This window comes from Salvia hispanica, chromosome 3 (genome assembly GCF_023119035.1).
Source record: "Salvia hispanica cultivar TCC Black 2014 chromosome 3, UniMelb_Shisp_WGS_1.0, whole genome shotgun sequence".
Classification (NCBI taxonomy): domain Eukaryota; kingdom Viridiplantae; phylum Streptophyta; class Magnoliopsida; order Lamiales; family Lamiaceae; genus Salvia; species Salvia hispanica.
Window position 1 is genome coordinate 55,187,211 of NC_062967.1, and position 17,245 is coordinate 55,204,455.

Genomic DNA, 17,245 nt, shown 5'->3' on the forward strand with positions numbered 1-17,245 from the left:
TAGGCAAGCTAAGTCTAAGTCTAATAACTTTGGACTTCATACTCCTTTGCCTCCACCTACACACCCTTGGGTAGATATCTCCATGGATTTTGTGCTAGGCCTACCCATGTCTTCTGGAAAGAATGAAAGTATTTGGGTAGTAGTGGATAGGTTCTCTAAGATGGCTCATTTCATTCTATGTAGGAAGACAAATGATGCTAAGTTCATTGCAAATTTGTTTTTCAAGGAAGCGGTCAAATTGCATGGGATCCCAAAAACCATTGTGAGTGATAGGGATGTCAAATTTTTGAGTTTCATTTGGAAAACCCTTTGGGCAAATCTTGGAACCAAACTCCTCTTTTCTACTACCGCTCATCCCCAAATGGATGGGCAAATGGAGGTAGTGAATAGGTCCTTAGGTACCCTCCTTCGTGCCCTAGTGTTTGAGAATAAGATGTCTTGGGATGAGTGCCTACCTATAGCCGAGTTTGCATACAGTAGGACTTTGCATTCCACGACTAAGTTGTCCCCTTTTGAAGTTGTTTATGGATTTAACCCCCTCACTCCGTTGGATTTGTCCACGGTGGATTTGCCTTAGCCAATTATGCTTGATGCAGGGGGAGAAGAGAAAGCTAAGTTCGTGAAGGAGTTGCACATGCAAGTGCAAGAGAGGATTCGAGAATAGGGAGAGCTAGTAGCGCGTCAAGTGAACAAAGGGCGCAAGAAGATGGTTTTTGAACCCGGTGATTGGCTTTGGGTGCATCTTAGGGAGATCCGTTTCCCCGACAAGACCAAGGGGAAGCTTGCTCCGAAAGGAGACGGTCCTTTCCTCGTGTTGGAGCGCATCAATGACAATGTCTACGTGATCGACTTGCCCGGTGAGTATAATGTAAGTTACACTTTCAGTGTGACTGATTTGAGTCCTTTTAACTTTGTAGGAGGTCCGGATTTGAGGACAAATCCTTTTCAAGAAGGGGAGGATGATACGACCACGCCCGGAAGGCCCATGACGAGGCGCCTACATGAGGGGATCTCCACTTTCATCCAAAAAGCCATGCTGGAGGAGTCTATGAAGACCGAGGAGCATGCGTCAAGACTCGTGCTGAAATTTGAAGGCTGGGAGCTCCCACCCGACAGATTGGATTCTGAGGCGCTACCTCACCCGGGCCAGGTGTCTCCGCTGGAATCGCCAAGACCAAGTTCTTCCACCCGACCAGGTGACCTTTCTGCCACCCCCCCCCGAATGGCCCATCCAAGGCGTGAGGAAGTCAGAGGATTTCACCCGGCCGGGTGATTTAACGCCCTTAATTCCACCCGGCCGGGTAGAGTGACACGGGCTAGATTTTGTGGGCCTTTTCATTAGAAATTGGACCCTAGTATAAATACCTTTTGATGTCATCTTTTTCCTTAAGTTTTGCTGAATTAAAGTTTCTACTCCAGAGAGTTTCCTCTTTGAGGATTGTATCCAATTCCTTCCTTAAAGGTTGCTTGTTTCCATCTTTGATTGACTCAAGTAGAGGTATGCATCAATGGGGTGTATCCATTGAGTAGTGGAGCCAAGGGGTGATAGAGCTATTGAAAGTTGCCTAGGGTTGTATCTCATCATTATACACATGCTTTCCATTCCTAATCTTCCATCAATTCTTGTTTAGATTCAATTTTTATTGGTTGGATCATTTAATATCTTTTGCTTTGTGTTGAGAAATTGAAAATAGCATCACAAAAATAGTTAGATCAAGCATCATCAAAGGGTAAATCCTTGGGAAATGGATCATAAAATACATGGATCCTTATCAGGAAGGAGGAAGAAGAAACGAACTCCCGTGGTGCAGAGGAGTTGCCGACCGGAGTAGTGACCGGCGACGGCGAGAAGGGCAGAGAGAAAGAGAGAGATGATTTAGGGATTTAATCTTCCAATTTGGGGATTTTTGTGAGTTAGAAAATGAGAGAAGCGACGCTGGAGGTGAGGAGTATAGTAGTTGGGCTTGATTTATATTTTTACTGGGCCTCTTTAATTAAAAGGTATGGGCTATGGACTTTAATAAAGAAGTGGACTAATATTTGTAATGAACTAAGGAGGATGGGCCAAGGAAATTAAAATGAGATGCTATTTTATTTTGGAGCGCCCGCGAAAGATTGAATGAAGGGGGACGATGTCCAAAGTTTACAGAATTTAAAATAGTCCTTCCCGAAATAAATAACTCAAAGGAAGATTTAGTTTCAGTAAGCAACGCAATTAATTAAATTCCTCAATCTAATTAATATGCGAGTTTCTAAAATTTTTCCCTAACGAAATAATAAAAGGAATTTAATAGGAGGCATGCATTCTAATGAGATATTGTCTTGAGTCTAATTAGTACTATCTCCGTTCCCCAAATTTTGACACAGTTTACTATTTTGGTCCGTCCCTGAAAATTTGACACACTTCACTTTTACCATTTTTGGTAGTTGACCCATATTCCAATAACTCATTCCTACTCACATTCTATTATAAAACTAATACTTTAAAACTAGGACCCACATCCCACCAACTTTTTTAATTCACTTTCCATTACATTTCTTAAAACCCGTGCCAGGTCAAAGTGTGTCAAAATTTGGGGGACGGAGGTAGTATGTTGTTATGTTTATGTTTTTCACAAAGGATTCTCTCCGCGAGTTAAGATCAGAGCGAGAAATTCAAGTTAAGGAAATTAAGCGAACGAGGTGGGTTTTCTGTTTAATGTACAGTATTTATGATAAGTATGTTGCGGGCTTTCTATTTACAGTACAGTTTTTACGAAGAGTATTTAAGATATGTTTTGTGGGCTATCTATCCTATATGATTATGTGGGCTTTCTATTTAAGATATGAATGATGCCTTTAAGTTTAAAGTACAATTTTTATTTTGAAATGATATTTCGTGAGCTTTATATGATATACTTTTAGTTCCCAGTATGAATGCTTTCAGTTATTTAAGTTATCAACGTGTTTTGTCTTGCCAAGTTTTGTTATGAACTTTGCCTATCTGTTTGTCTAGCAAGGGCGACGTCCCTACTAGACCGGCTCAGTTTAAGAAAATTTCGGTTTGTAAGTGGGGTAAGCCCATGCATACCCAGTTCCCACAGTTTCAGATATGGTATTAGTTTTAGGAAAAATAGATCATGATCACAGTTTACAAAGAAATGATTTTAGTGTCCTCGGGCCTTTTAAGATAAAACCCCGAGTTCACTCAGTAGTGGCTTGACAAAAACTAGTTTCTTTTCAGTAAAATATATTTCGGCACGTGTCCACTGTGTACACCAAGTACTCAGCCCTGCATATGTTTTAAAAATGTGGAGGTTGAGCAGTGATGACGGCGGGCGGTGTTGAGCACTGACAAATGAAGATCCTTCGATAGAATAGTACATGAATGCGTCGTGTCTCCATACACGATGTCATCTGCTCTTGACTCTTCCGCTGCAATGTAAAAGTCGAGTTTACATTCTTTGTATCATGCACTCTGATTTATATATATTCCAAGTTATTTCAGTTCATTTTCAGTTGTGCCACAGTTTTTCCCCTTTCTTCCCCGCTTCTTTCATCCTCCCCTAGTCGCGATCAACTGGGCTTTCTATCCTTAGAAAGTGCGGTCGTGACAAGAAAATAGGTCAATTCTGTGCGCTGCGTTTTCGCAGCGGGCCGCTACACCTTGGCCAGCGGTCGCGGCATGTTGATCCGTAGCCTCTGCCTCCTGGTTAGCGGTCGCTACACTGTTTTGCAGCGTTCGCTGTGAATAATCTCGTAGCTTCATAAACTCTTGGAGCGGTCGCTGCACACTCTCCAGTGGTCGCAGGGCGTGTTCTTCGTTTTAGCACACTTTCTCTGGAGCGGACCGCTACTGGCTCAGTGGTCGCTGTATGCGTTGCAGTGGAGCGCTGGGCGTCTCGAATGCTCCAGTTTTCCAACTTTGACTTTTTGTTGTCTTTTTTGGCTCAAATATGCACATTTCTTACAAAACACGTCAAAATACCAAAAATAGATTAAATATGCAAAATATGGACATGAATTGTGATTACATTAAAAACGGACCAAATAAAGGTCTTAAAATAATGCAAAATCCGAGTGTATCAAGTAGAGAGAGTGATGTCTCTGTATTTAGAAATGTGTCATTTAGAGTGGCATCCCAAAAAGGAAAATGTGTCACTTAGAGTGAGATGAAGAGAGTATTTCATTATATACCATCGAACTAATTTGTTACTCTAAGACTAACTTTAAGATGATTTGTGATTAATATTTTATTTAGAATTTTAATTTAGCTCAAATTGAAATTTCTGACATCATATACATACATTCGATCTTTAGATATAAATTTTGCATAGTTTCTTGTCATTCATGATAAAATTGAAACATGTATTTTAAAAATATTCAAGCATGTGAGATTAGCTATTTAGGCATTGGATATATTCTTTTATTAGTATTTGAAATTAAAAGAATGTAAATTTATAAATTAATACTGCAAAATTATGATATTTACATATTAAATAATTGATCCATTAATCAAGGTAAAATAGAAAGAAAAATTACGGAGAATAGAAACAAAGAAATGTGTTTTATAGGGAACAAAGGGTCTCATTTTATAATTTTTATATTAATTAATGTACATAATGATAGATCTTACATTAAAAATATAGAAAGTGTAAATAATTACAAAAATTTAGTCATGTATGAATTACCAAAACTTATTAGGAAATTACATAATAAGTTGCTGGAAAAATTGTGGTAGAAATCATATGTCAGAAATATACTGGAGTGACAAAAATGACCTCTGAGGGTGTTTTAGTTCGAAAAAAACTCATTCGTCATTATATAAAGCGTTAGGGTTATTTGGAATTTTGTTTTTGTTAGAGTTCTGTGGTGCAGCTATCGTAAAGGCTAGTGATGTGAATCCAGATATTCATAATCATAGAATACAACGATATCGAGGGGCATGGGTTGATTGAGGTCCGAGAAGAGGGTGGAGACATGACAAGGAGCCAAGTCAAATTCGGAGGTCTGACTCAAACTATAATTTCACTATGAAGATAAATTTCAAATTCTCTCATCGGACCACCATTGTCTCCATCATCGAAAGAGCTTCACGTGAGTATCTTGCATGCCTCAATCGGAGCCCGGATGAGGAAGTTATGATAATTTTAAGAAAGTCACGCAATGCAGAAAGAAACACGCGGGCGGGTGTTTTGCCCACCCGAAAATACCCAGTCGGGCAATTTTTCCGAGAGAACAATTTTTGTCTAGAAACTTTACGCGGGCGGGTGAAATGAGCTATGGGAAACACCCAGTTGGGTGTTTTGTCCGAGATGTGACTTTTTGACCAAGACTTGTTTTATTTTGCTCCTTTTTCACTTCTAGTATAAATACTACACTAGGGTTGGTTCTTGGGTAGCTTTGAACTCATTTGTAATCAAACAAAGTCTCAACATTGAGCATCCTTCTTCATCTTTGAAGATTTATCAAAATCCCTTGTGGTTGCACTTAATCTATTGTCGGACTTAGATTAAATGTTAAGATATGCAATTCTAGTTCTTGTGTTGCTAGTTTTGTGGAGCCCTTAGATTTTTGCTTTGGTGAAAGTTGTCTTGGGTTGTCTTCATTGTTTTGTAGAAGGTCCATAGGTTCCAAACATCTATCTAAATCATAACACCTTCATCTTCTTCCTTTTCCACCATTTTTATTGTTTCATTTCTTATTGAGTTTGTTTGGGTTGGTGAAATATTTATAAGAGCAAGTCCGGGGCAAACATATGTGTCTTGAATCCCTAAGATTCACATTAGCTAGGGACTAAAACGCAGTTCACTCTTTAGATTAAAGATCAAGAAAGAAAACTCAATGGCTACTTTCACAATTAAAAACCTAATGGCTTCACCAACTAGCAACACAAACTAGCAAGCATACATTAACAAGTAATATAAGCCCGACAATAGATTAAATTCAACCACATGGGATTTTGATAAATCTTCAATAATCAATGTTGAGACTTTGTTTGTTTACAAATGAGTTCAAAGCTGATATGATAAAACCCTAACCTGTCTATCTATACTAAGGGTGTGTTTGAATTGGTGCTTATATTTCATTTAGATGAGAACACAACCATCTTGCAGCAATACTTTTCTTGGTTTTCTATTTCTATTTGTGGTGTTTGAATTGATGGTATATTATCTATAGTCCTTAATAACACATATTTGGTTTGTTATTTAAAGCTACATTATAGTTGGAAATTCCAAAACTATCCTCTAACTTTTTTCTATATTTCCAAGATTGAGGGCTATACTAGTAATTTTAGATAATCTAAGATTGAAATAGTGTTGCACATATTATTGTCACTCAATTTTTCATAGATAATAAAACAGTCATTTTCAACCTTATTCAACGGGTCCTTGCTCGTTGAGCGAGCAACACAAAAAATTTAACCAACAAATCAAACACTAGATTGAGCCTTACATGCATCTAAATGTGTCTATCAACCAATTCAAACACATCCTAGAGTGAAAAAGGAGCAAAATAAGATAAGTTTTGGTCAAAAAGTCATAACCAGATGAAACGCCCGGTTGGGCGTTTCCCACGGCACATTTCTCCCGGCCGGGCGAATTCTCTGGAGGAAAAACGCAAAAACAGTGCATAACGCCAGATCGGATGTATTTTACAGCTCAAGGTACTCACACAAAGCTCTTTCGACGATGAAGACAATGGTGGCTTAAGAAGAGCATTTGGACTTTATCTTCATAAGCTAAATCCAACTGCGGCTTGGCTTCTTGTCATGTCTACACCTTCTTCTTGGACCTTAATGAACCTATGACCCTCGATGTCCTGATAATCTATGATGTTGTAAACCTGGATTCACATCAATGTTCTAATATGTCATCTTACCTAATTGATATTTATGTAGGCTTATTAACATATTCATGTTATGAGGTGTGATTCGTTGCTAACTTTCTTAAGCTGTTAACTCAGCTAACTCATTAATATAGTGCATTGAAAATGTCAGCACAATGACATTGAAATGTAAGTATAAACTCAGTTGATATTTTAATACATCGTGCTGATATTGATATTTAAAATATTAACACAAATTTGTATTGACGATTTTAATACACTGCGTTGATAAATTAACAGGTTGGCAACTTAAAAAAAAGTTTCATATTATAACACACATTAATATGCCATCTTACCTAATCGACATATATAATCTTTATGTAGGCTTATTTACACATTCATACCAAACATAACCTTAACATTAATGGGATGGGCCATATCTATTAAGAATTGGGCCGTTAAGCCCAATAATAATCTTATCTGACGCATTTTTCTCATTGAACATCGGCGAGAGACATGGACGCCGGTAATGAGTTGGATTTGATTAATTCCTATCCAATCCGTAGCTTTGTTACCACAAAAATTTGTATAATTGAATTAGAGATTTATACTATTTCATTCAGGTAATGGATTGGATTTACAATACATATTAGAAGGATGATTACATGATTCAAATTTGTACTCATAATTTATGAAAGTATGTGATAGCTTAAACTACAATTTTTTAGAGATTAAGTAAATGCCCTTTAGGGGATAATCTTTTAGCCAATTGAATGATATCTAATCTATATTTTCAATTAGCTTGGGTGAGAAGTCAATATCTTGACATCTTTATATGCTGTTAAATTCAATAATCTATTTTAGTGTAATGGCACGATAAGCACTGAGAATTTTGGCTCTGTAACAAGGACACCTATCAAATAGAGTATACATGTTCAATTACTCATAGTATGGCTACACAACATTCTTCATGATGAAGATATGAATGTGTTGAATTACTTATCCTTTGTTGTTTTACTATGAAATTACATGTCTCTATCTTTAAGCTTTAGGCTAAGTTGGTGTTTCTTCATTTCTATGTTGTTTGTTTTCTCTTTCTTTTTTTTTATAAAAATTGTGATTTGTACCGTGTCTCTTCTGGAGTCTAGTGTCTTCACATAAATACTACTTAGTATTTGATAATTAATACAACTTAGTCCCCAGGGCTGTAATTTTTTGAATTATCTAATTTTTAACAACCAAATACATGCGGCAATTACATAAACTTTTACTACCGGTAATTGAAATGTGTTTCCAAATATTTTTATACATGTAGCAAAATTCTTAGCTTACCATTTACCTTATTCGTTCGTTTATTTAGGGTGGATTTGTTTATGTTTGTGTTATCTTGAAGAATTACTGCATATAAGAATATTTCAAAGTATCTATTTTCCTATTGATGTTGATAATGTAAAATCATGCTCTTGTAGATTTCGTCATTTTTTGCATTTGATATTAAACAAGATTTTTGATAATGTTAGGCCTTCGTAATATGGGAGACTTAGCTAGTTATGATCATGCCAAACAGTTCATATCTTTGATGACAATATTGATGCTCTAATACTCTATCTTCCATCATGTCCGGAGCTACTTGAATTTGACATTACTTGGTATTTTAAGTTCTATTCAATTTCTTAATTAATACTAGTATATAACTTTTAAGGTGAAGCCGGGTAAAGGACGGGGCCTTAGCTGTTTCCATCTCGACTATGAATCTTCTAAGAATATCCTCTGGCGCTGAGGGAATTTAGATTCAAAAAAGAATCAATTTGATCCTGGCCTGGAGTGACTAGAAGAGCCACAGCCAAGGCAGCCCACACTTTATGCCCCAAATGGATATGTTGTTAAGACTAGAATGGTGAATTGGAAGACTCGTACATTAAAGTATAGAAACTCCTATGATTGCCTTTGGAAGAATATAAGTATTGAGTGGATTGTGGAAAGGATTCCTTCAAACATTGGCAGTTTGTATTTCTGGCATTTTTTGGCTTAAAATCCTTCTAACTTAGAGCATCCACTATAGGAGAGCCGCGGCTCTTGGCTCTCCCGTGGCCCAGCCGCGGCTCCCTATAGTGAGTTTCATGGGCGGGCGTGGCAGGGGGGTCTCCCACGAGAGTGACACTCGCGTGCCCAGGCCGCGGCGCCTGGGCGTGAGCCGCGGCGCTCCTATTGCAGCGGCCACGGGCCGCGGCTCAGCCGCGGGTCCCCTAATTTTAATTTTTTTTTATTAATTCTATAAATATAACCATTTTTTTCCCAATTTTTTACACCATTCCAATCTCCACTCTTTTCATTTTATCTCCAATTCTACTTTGGAAAAATGAGTTCCGACGATGAGTTTCAACAATTGGTGGATAGGGAGTTCGATGAACTCGTTCAAGAGGTGCAGCGGGAAGCAGACGAGGAGAAGGAGGCGGCGGCGGCGGTGGCGGCGTTCGTTCGCCCGTTCTATCATCGGCAGACCATCTGCCATGACCATGTCGGGGCCGACCAGCGGTTGATGGAAGACTACTTTGGCGATAGCCCCCGTTACCCGGCAGAGATTTTCCGTCACCGATTCAGAATGTCGCAACAGTTATTCATCCGTATAGCGACTACATTGGCGCAGCGATACTCGTGTTACACACTACGCAGTGATGCTAGTGGCCGACTCGGGTTGTCGACATATCAGAAGTGTACCGCTGCAATTAGGCAGCTTGCCTATGCCGGTCCCGCTGATATGTTCGACGAATACCTACAGTTGGGTGAAACAACTGGCCTAACGACGCTGAGACAGTTTTGTAATGGTATCCAGGACATCTTCGGTCCGGAGTATCTACGGAAGCCAAATACCGATGAGTGCCAGAGATTGATAGATATGCACAGGAGAGTGCATAATTTTCCGGGGATATTAGACAGCATCGATTGCATGCACTGAGAGTGGAGGAACTGCCCGGTTGCTTGGAAGGGGCAGTTCACATCTGGATTCAAAGGGAAACACCCAACAATGATACTGGAAGTTGTTGCTGACTACCGATTGCGAATCTGGCATGCATATTTTGGTGTCGCATGGTCGAACAACGACATCAACGAACTGCATCCGTCTCATCTCTTCAATGATGAGTGTCGGGGTGAGGGTCCGACGGTCAGATTCATGGCCAACGGGACGCAGTACAACATGGCATACTATTTAGCCGATGGGATATACCCTCGTTGGCCCGTGTTTGTCAAGACGATCCGGCACCCGGTTGGGCCGAAACAATCCTATTTCACGGCCAAACAAGAGGGTTCTAGGAAGGATGTTGAGTTTGCTTTTGGTGTCCTCCAAGCGCGATGGGCCATTCTACTGTGCCCGGTTCGACAATGGCACGAAAATGATGTCGCCTCCATCATGTACGCATGTATCATATTGCATAATATGATAATAGATGACGAAGGATATTCTGCATAGAACTGTGCACCGGAAGAGGGTGCTAGTACAAGTCACGGTATTGCAATCGCCCCACTGCAGATGGGTGTACCGCGTAGTAATGCATACTTGATCCAACGGTTCGCCGATATGCGGAGAGAAACATCACATACGACACTGCAGACTGATTTGGTCGAAGAGGTTTAGAATCGTAGCGGAGGAGGAGGTAGAGCGTGAAATGCGTTGGGAAAGTAGTTTATGAGACGTCGAAAATTTTCATTGTATAATTTTACCCCTTTCTATAATATAATGAAGATTTTGTTTTAATTTTAGTTCTTATGCATTTTTTTAATTATTATAGTCCAATAACTTTTATTGTAGTAGAATTAAAATATAAACAAAATGAGAAAAATTAAATTATTTGGTGGTTTGAGCATATCCACTATAGTGAAAAACATGGGCGTTGGTAGCCTGACCACGATTTTGTGGCCTGGCCACACTTTGTGGCTTGGCCCGGCCAACTATAATGGACACTCTTAGTCTTCCGATTATGATCATTTGTTACTTTTTCCTATTCCCTTTTTTCAATTAGTTCATATTGTGAAGCTGACCGTACATAATTCAGAATTCAATCTTATAATTTTCAATTCATGAAAGTGTCTCTTGGTTCCTGCTCTCTTCTATAACTGTCCCACCCTACCTGACACACTTCTTTTTTTTAGCAGTCATTTTGGAAAAAATTAAAGTAGAAGAAAAAGTAAAGTGTCTCTTAATTATTGTTCTATCTCTTATTTTACTTTTTTCTTCACTTATCATTTTTTTCCAAAATGGCTGAAAAAGAAGCGTCTCTAGTAGGGTGGAATATCGGGAGTAATTGATCGGCATATTGCCTATTAGCGATGATTTTACAGCCTGGAAAAGTAAGCACGTTTGATTTTGAAGTTATCATCAATATGGATTTTGGTTGGGGTAAGACAAATTATCGAGTGCTTGCAGAATATTTGTTGTTTTCTATTTACTGGATCTGACAATACCCTTTATTCTGAGTGTGATTATTTTGTTACTGCTACTCGAATCATGTATATGTACTGAAACCAGTGCATTGCTCCTCGTTTGATAGATGCATCTTTGTTTTGTGGTGAGAATAAGGAAACAAAAGTTCCTGCCTTTGGTTTGAGAGCATCATGCACTGATGCACGTGATGCCCACATTTTTGGATGTTTTACACTTAATATTACCCGTATTTACTACTGTCTACCACATCATTATTATTTTTTTTTCTATCACATTGTCCAATAAAAATGGTGACACCTTGTCCTATTCGAAACTAGATTAGGACATACCCATGGTGCACAGAATTAAACATGTTAGAATTAAACATGTTAGAATTAATACATTGGTAAAATACAAATGCTATACGTTGTACAAACTTTAAATTGACAGTGTCAATACAGTGTTAGCACAACGTCAACGTATTGTCAAATTTCAAGATTTTGAGGTTAATACGGTGTCAACACGGCATCAACTATTGACAATGTGTTGACATTTTTTTTTTGCTGTCATCTGTTGACATTTTCTAACGGTCTGAATCATAGTTTGAAATTTATACAAGTATATATAATTTGCATTTTATCATTATTTTATTAATGCATGTTTAAATTTATATGTAGTGTAAGGGATTGGAATTTGGATGATCAGATATGGCAGATGTTTCTAACGGTCTGAATCATAGTTTGAAATTTATACAAGTATATAAAATTTGTATCTTATCATTATTTTATTAATGCATGTTTAAATTTATATTTAGTGTAAGGGATTGGAATTCGGATAATCAGATATGGCAGATGTAGTTTTATGATGACATCCAAATCCAAATCCAAATCAGAGGCCGTTGGTTATGAATGCTCGAGGAGTATTTGTGAAAGGAAGGAATGAGGATGACCAACCATTTTTATGGCAACATGTTTTGAGTTAATAAGGGTGTGTGAGTTGTATACCTCAATATCATTACTCAGAATATTGATGAGTGTGGCCACCTTTGCTAATGACTTGTCATATGCACCATTTCCCCTCTTTTAACTTTTCTTTGTGCCTAAAAACATTCTACTACTACTCTGCACTATTCTACTACTACTCTGCACCTCACAACATCCCTCTTTCATTTTATTCCAATTAAATAAAATGTCTAGAATTATCAGTAATACACTAATACTCAATCAATGATGTCACTATTGTTTTATTCTAAACATCAAATGGGTGTATAATACTCCACCTGTCTCTAAAAAATAGATAATATTTGAAATGTAAAGATGAATAGAGAAAAAATGATTGAAGTATTGTTAGTGAAAAATAAGATTTACTTGTTTCCTTAAATAAAATTAGTTTATTTTTAATGGACATCCTAAAATAACAAATATCATCTATTTTTAAGGAATGGAGAGACTACAATCAAATTAATTTAATTGGTGACTCTAGATGAATAATAAAGATAAGTGGTTAATTTAATTGGTGACTCCAGGTCAATAATAAAGATAAGTGTAAGAGTAATTCGGTAGAGAAGAAAGGAATGAAGGAGAAGAAAGGGTAATTATATATTGTCCCGGCACCACGTGGACAGAACTGCACACGTTATACATAAATTACCGATCATTGATTTTAACTTAGTTCTATAGTGAATTAGATTAAATTATATGTGGTGTGGGTTGGAAAAGTCCATTAATTTACACTAATAAATATGGGTCTGAATTCCAGTACCACTATGAACTGGAAAATATTCACTGCACAACTGCCGAATACGATACATTTACTATTATTCATATTTATAAATAGATCCATACGCGTTGTTAAACTCACAATAAATAGATCACCTTATTTTCCAAAATGGAATCAATTACAAATAACACCGCCTCCTTTATTGCCCACCATGTTCAGTGCCTGCTATTAATGTCTGTTTAATTCCTTCAACGAATTTAATACTCTCCAATTACTTACTTGCACTCAGATGCATTAACTACTGCTCCTCAAATTAAATCACTTTAAATCAATTACACATAACACCGCCTTTTTAATTGAGGAATGATACGCCACATATTTTATAATATGAATTAATGTGAGTACTATTCTTTTTCTTCTTCTTTTTTTTTTTTCATATTTGGCATAGTTCATTTTAATTTATATATTTATTTTATTATTGAAAATTTTATATTCATAAAATTCATATTCAGTTGTTATTTTATTAATTTATTTGAAATGATAGAGAAAGTGACAAATCGAGCTTTAATTTTTATGAATTTTGTAAAACTAAAAATTTGAATAACATTTTTTATATATTAAAATAAAATTAATATAATTTGAAATAAACATCATTAAACATGCATCAAATAAGTAGTGCTCACATAAGAACCTTTATGTAAGCCTCTACTCTATTCTCCTTATTTTTAACTAAGCCCATATTTTATTTGTCCCTATTATTTTTACCTAACCGTCATTTGCGAATAAATTTCAAAAATTGGTATACAATACTAGTATTAATTTTCATTTTGTTAATATTTTACCACGGTCAAATTTTTTGAATACTTCTTTTCAATGATTTGAAAATTTAATTGTCATGGCAGTTCTCCAGTATGAATGGCATTGACGATATCGGACTATGAGTCCAAATAGACAATTTTTTAGCTTTACGTGAATTTAAAATTTTGGTGATTTTTATGCAGTAAAATCAAAGCTAATTATGAGGTTGATGTATTCAGAGATCAATGTCCCTTCTTAAAAACTATTCGATCACCACTTGGCTCTCAATGGGAAAAAAGAGGATGCAATTTTATAAAGAAATATCGTATTTACAAATACGTAAATTGGAGTATATATTTGAATATTGAGGAATCGTTTGGTGTGATCCAATCAATCCAAAATTATTAGCTTGACGCTAGTACATCTTCTTCGATATATTATATACAGAGAAATTAACTGCAAAATTAATATCTAATGAATGTATTTTGCATATTTACGGAATTCCATAAAAATAAATAGCTGCAGGCATTAACTTCAAGGATCCACTGCTGTGCACAACAGGAGTTGTGCTTCAAAACACAGATTTTATTGAATAAAACGCAAGTATGGATCCTTTTATCTTATTTCTTTTTTCCTTTCTTTTATTCAATTGTCTCTCTTCAAAAGAACTACGTGGACTTTGATTCCCAATGCAATGACAATTAAGGATACGTAGGCACATCAACTTTGTTAGAGTTTGTATACTAGAAATCACCTTTCGAGTGATTGAATACTGTTAAAACTCTTATTTTATTTTCCAAAGGAATAAACAGATTATTTTTGTCATAATGTATTTATGTTTTACATTTAATGGATGTTTATTATATGTTTAAATGTATAAGTAACTTAACAAAGTCTAAGTCTTTGTTTTAGTAGACCGGTTGTGGGCGTCGTTCACTTTAAGGTAACACGGTCATTTCTAAACAAAGAAAAAGAAGAATTTCACAACTTAGATAGGCTTAGACTACCTATCGTGAAAGGTTGCAATGTCAGTCCGATTATTTCTAAGCCTTATTGAAATAAGATGACGTTGGTGTGGTATAGCACTGAATTGGATCTAACAGCGAGACATGTCTTTATGCTATCTACTGAAAGACGAGGTCTCGTAAATTATTGTTTCTTAATCAATGTACGTTAGCATTGAGCATACGGTATTGATTATGCACTACTTTGACTTACCAAATGGTGCGGATTTTTCGCAATCCAATAATCCCGATATATTGGGTAGTGGTGATTAATATCTAGCGGTGCTAGGATTGCTATTATGTTGAATCGTGAGGTGAGTATCGTTTGATAACATCCTCAAGCGAGCTTGAAATAAGGTTTTATTATTCAGATGCTAGCTAGTTAGAGTTTGATTACTCTATTAATAATAAATAAGAATTTCTTGCTGAGTCCACTCTTGGAATTAATAAGATATTAATTAATTAAGTCCATAGCAGACAATAATTAATTAACGGATGTTTCTATCTTAAGCGCGGAAAATAAATATCAAGCAATGGAAATCCGTAGTACTTATAATTTCGGATTTCGATGGGGAGTGCAATATTACTTCTGTAGTGGTTGCTCGTAATATTCCAATTATAAGCTTATATTAAATTGGGTTTAATTTAATTAGTAAAAAGCTAATTGGAGGAGCTCATATCCAAAACCTTCCATAGATCTCTGTTTGGGTCCAATATGTGACTTAATATAAATAGGAGAATAAAGGAGACAGAAAACACACTTGTTTTCTTCCATAATTTTTTGTCCCCCTCTCTTCTCTGTAGAGGAACGATTTTTCCTCTCCTCGGTGGGGAAGGTTTTCCGTCTTCTTTATTTAAGTCCTAGTATACTGGTGAGATCAGTCCACCCTGATATCAGTTTACAGTCCAGGAACCAGACAGAAGATCCGTGGTTTAGTACTGAAGATCTTCACGTGGAGAAGGTGCTAGCTATCTTCGATTATTTGGAGAATCATCAAGGTAAAATATCTAAAACCGTAGAAAAACATGTTTTAGGTTTTAATTAATTTAAAGCATGAGTTATTTGAGTTATGAGCATGATACATGTGATAATTGCGCGAATAGAATTTGTCTAAATAATCTGCTAAATAGATCAAGATTATAATGTAATCGATTTATGTGAACGCTTCCGCTGCCAACCCCTTCAAACTTAAATTTTAAAGTTAAGTTGAGCTCAAGTCATTTTTCCTTTATTACTTCTTTTTCTCATTTGTTTCAACTTTATGAATATGCAAATACAATTAAATAATTGTATTTATATATACTCAAGTCGGTGAATGAGACTTCTCTATAAGACTAAATCCGGGAAACTTTTGACAATTCTACCATAATTGTTGATTGTTAGACTAAACTCAACATTAAAGGTTGAATTTTTAAAGGTGTCCACAATTTGGTTATGTAGAAACATCTCATTCGCCGACTAAGAGTATATGCTTAATTTATTGATCTAAACTTCAAGTCTTCTTTGTAGGTCTCGTTAAAATTTACAAGTATATATAAATTTATTGTTTAAGACTTCAAAACTTCAAGTCTTTTTTAAATATAGTAATTATTATAATTATAACTTGTAGTCTCGTTGAAATTTATATCAATAAAATTACAACTTGTATCCTTATTGTTTGAGTTTTATTTATGCGCCTTTTGTAAAAAAATAAAACTAAAAAGACCAAAAAAAAAATGAACCGCCGATTTTGGCCCAAAAACCGGCGATATTGAACCGCTGCCTGAATCAGGGTTTTTGCACCTTGCTGGGCCGGTTCAAATTCAAGGTTTTGCTGAATTGTGAACCAGTAGCGGAACCAGAAATTTAAGTAAGCCGGGGCTTAATTAAAAAATATATTACTCCCTCCGTTCCTAATAATTTGGCACCATTTGACCCGGTGTAGATTTTAAGAAATACTCCTGAAAGTGGGTTGAAAAAATTAGTGGCATGTGAGTTCTACTTTTATTAGTTTTAAAATAAAATGTGAGTGAGTTCTAGTTTTATTAGTTTTAAAATAAAATGTGAGTGAAAATGAGTTAGTAGAATGTGAGATCTACTATAAAAAATAATAAAAGTGAAAGGTGACAAATTTTACGAAAAAATAAATAAATGATAAACCTTCCGAAATAGAAAGAGTACAATATTGAATTTTATACATAATACTTATCCTTTAATTTATAAATCCCAATTCTCAAATTCACACGATCATAGATCATCACAGAACACAACCCAAATCCATAACAATCTCATTTCAAAATCAATATATTTAAATATACTACTCCATTTGCAAATTTGAATTCACTATCATACTTTTTAAATGTGCAATAATATTCCTTCCGTCCCGCTTAATATGACACATTTTCCTTTTTAGTTTGTCCCAATCAAGATGACACATTTCATTTTTTGGAAACTTTCTCTCTCTAATTAATACACTCAACCACTTTTTCGTATCCCTATTAAAATATTCACCTTTCT

At 36.0% G+C, this 17,245-nt stretch overlaps 1 protein-coding gene across 1 annotated transcript; it reads left to right on the forward strand.

Moving 5' to 3' along the window:
- The first annotated feature begins 9,166 nt into the window (after positions 1-9,166).
- Positions 9,167-9,763, forward strand: LOC125210557. Its single transcript, XM_048110098.1, has one exon. It carries the CDS (start codon positions 9,167-9,169, stop codon positions 9,761-9,763), a length of 597 nt encoding a protein of 198 aa, XP_047966055.1.
- The last annotated feature ends 7,482 nt before the right edge of the window (positions 9,764-17,245 follow it).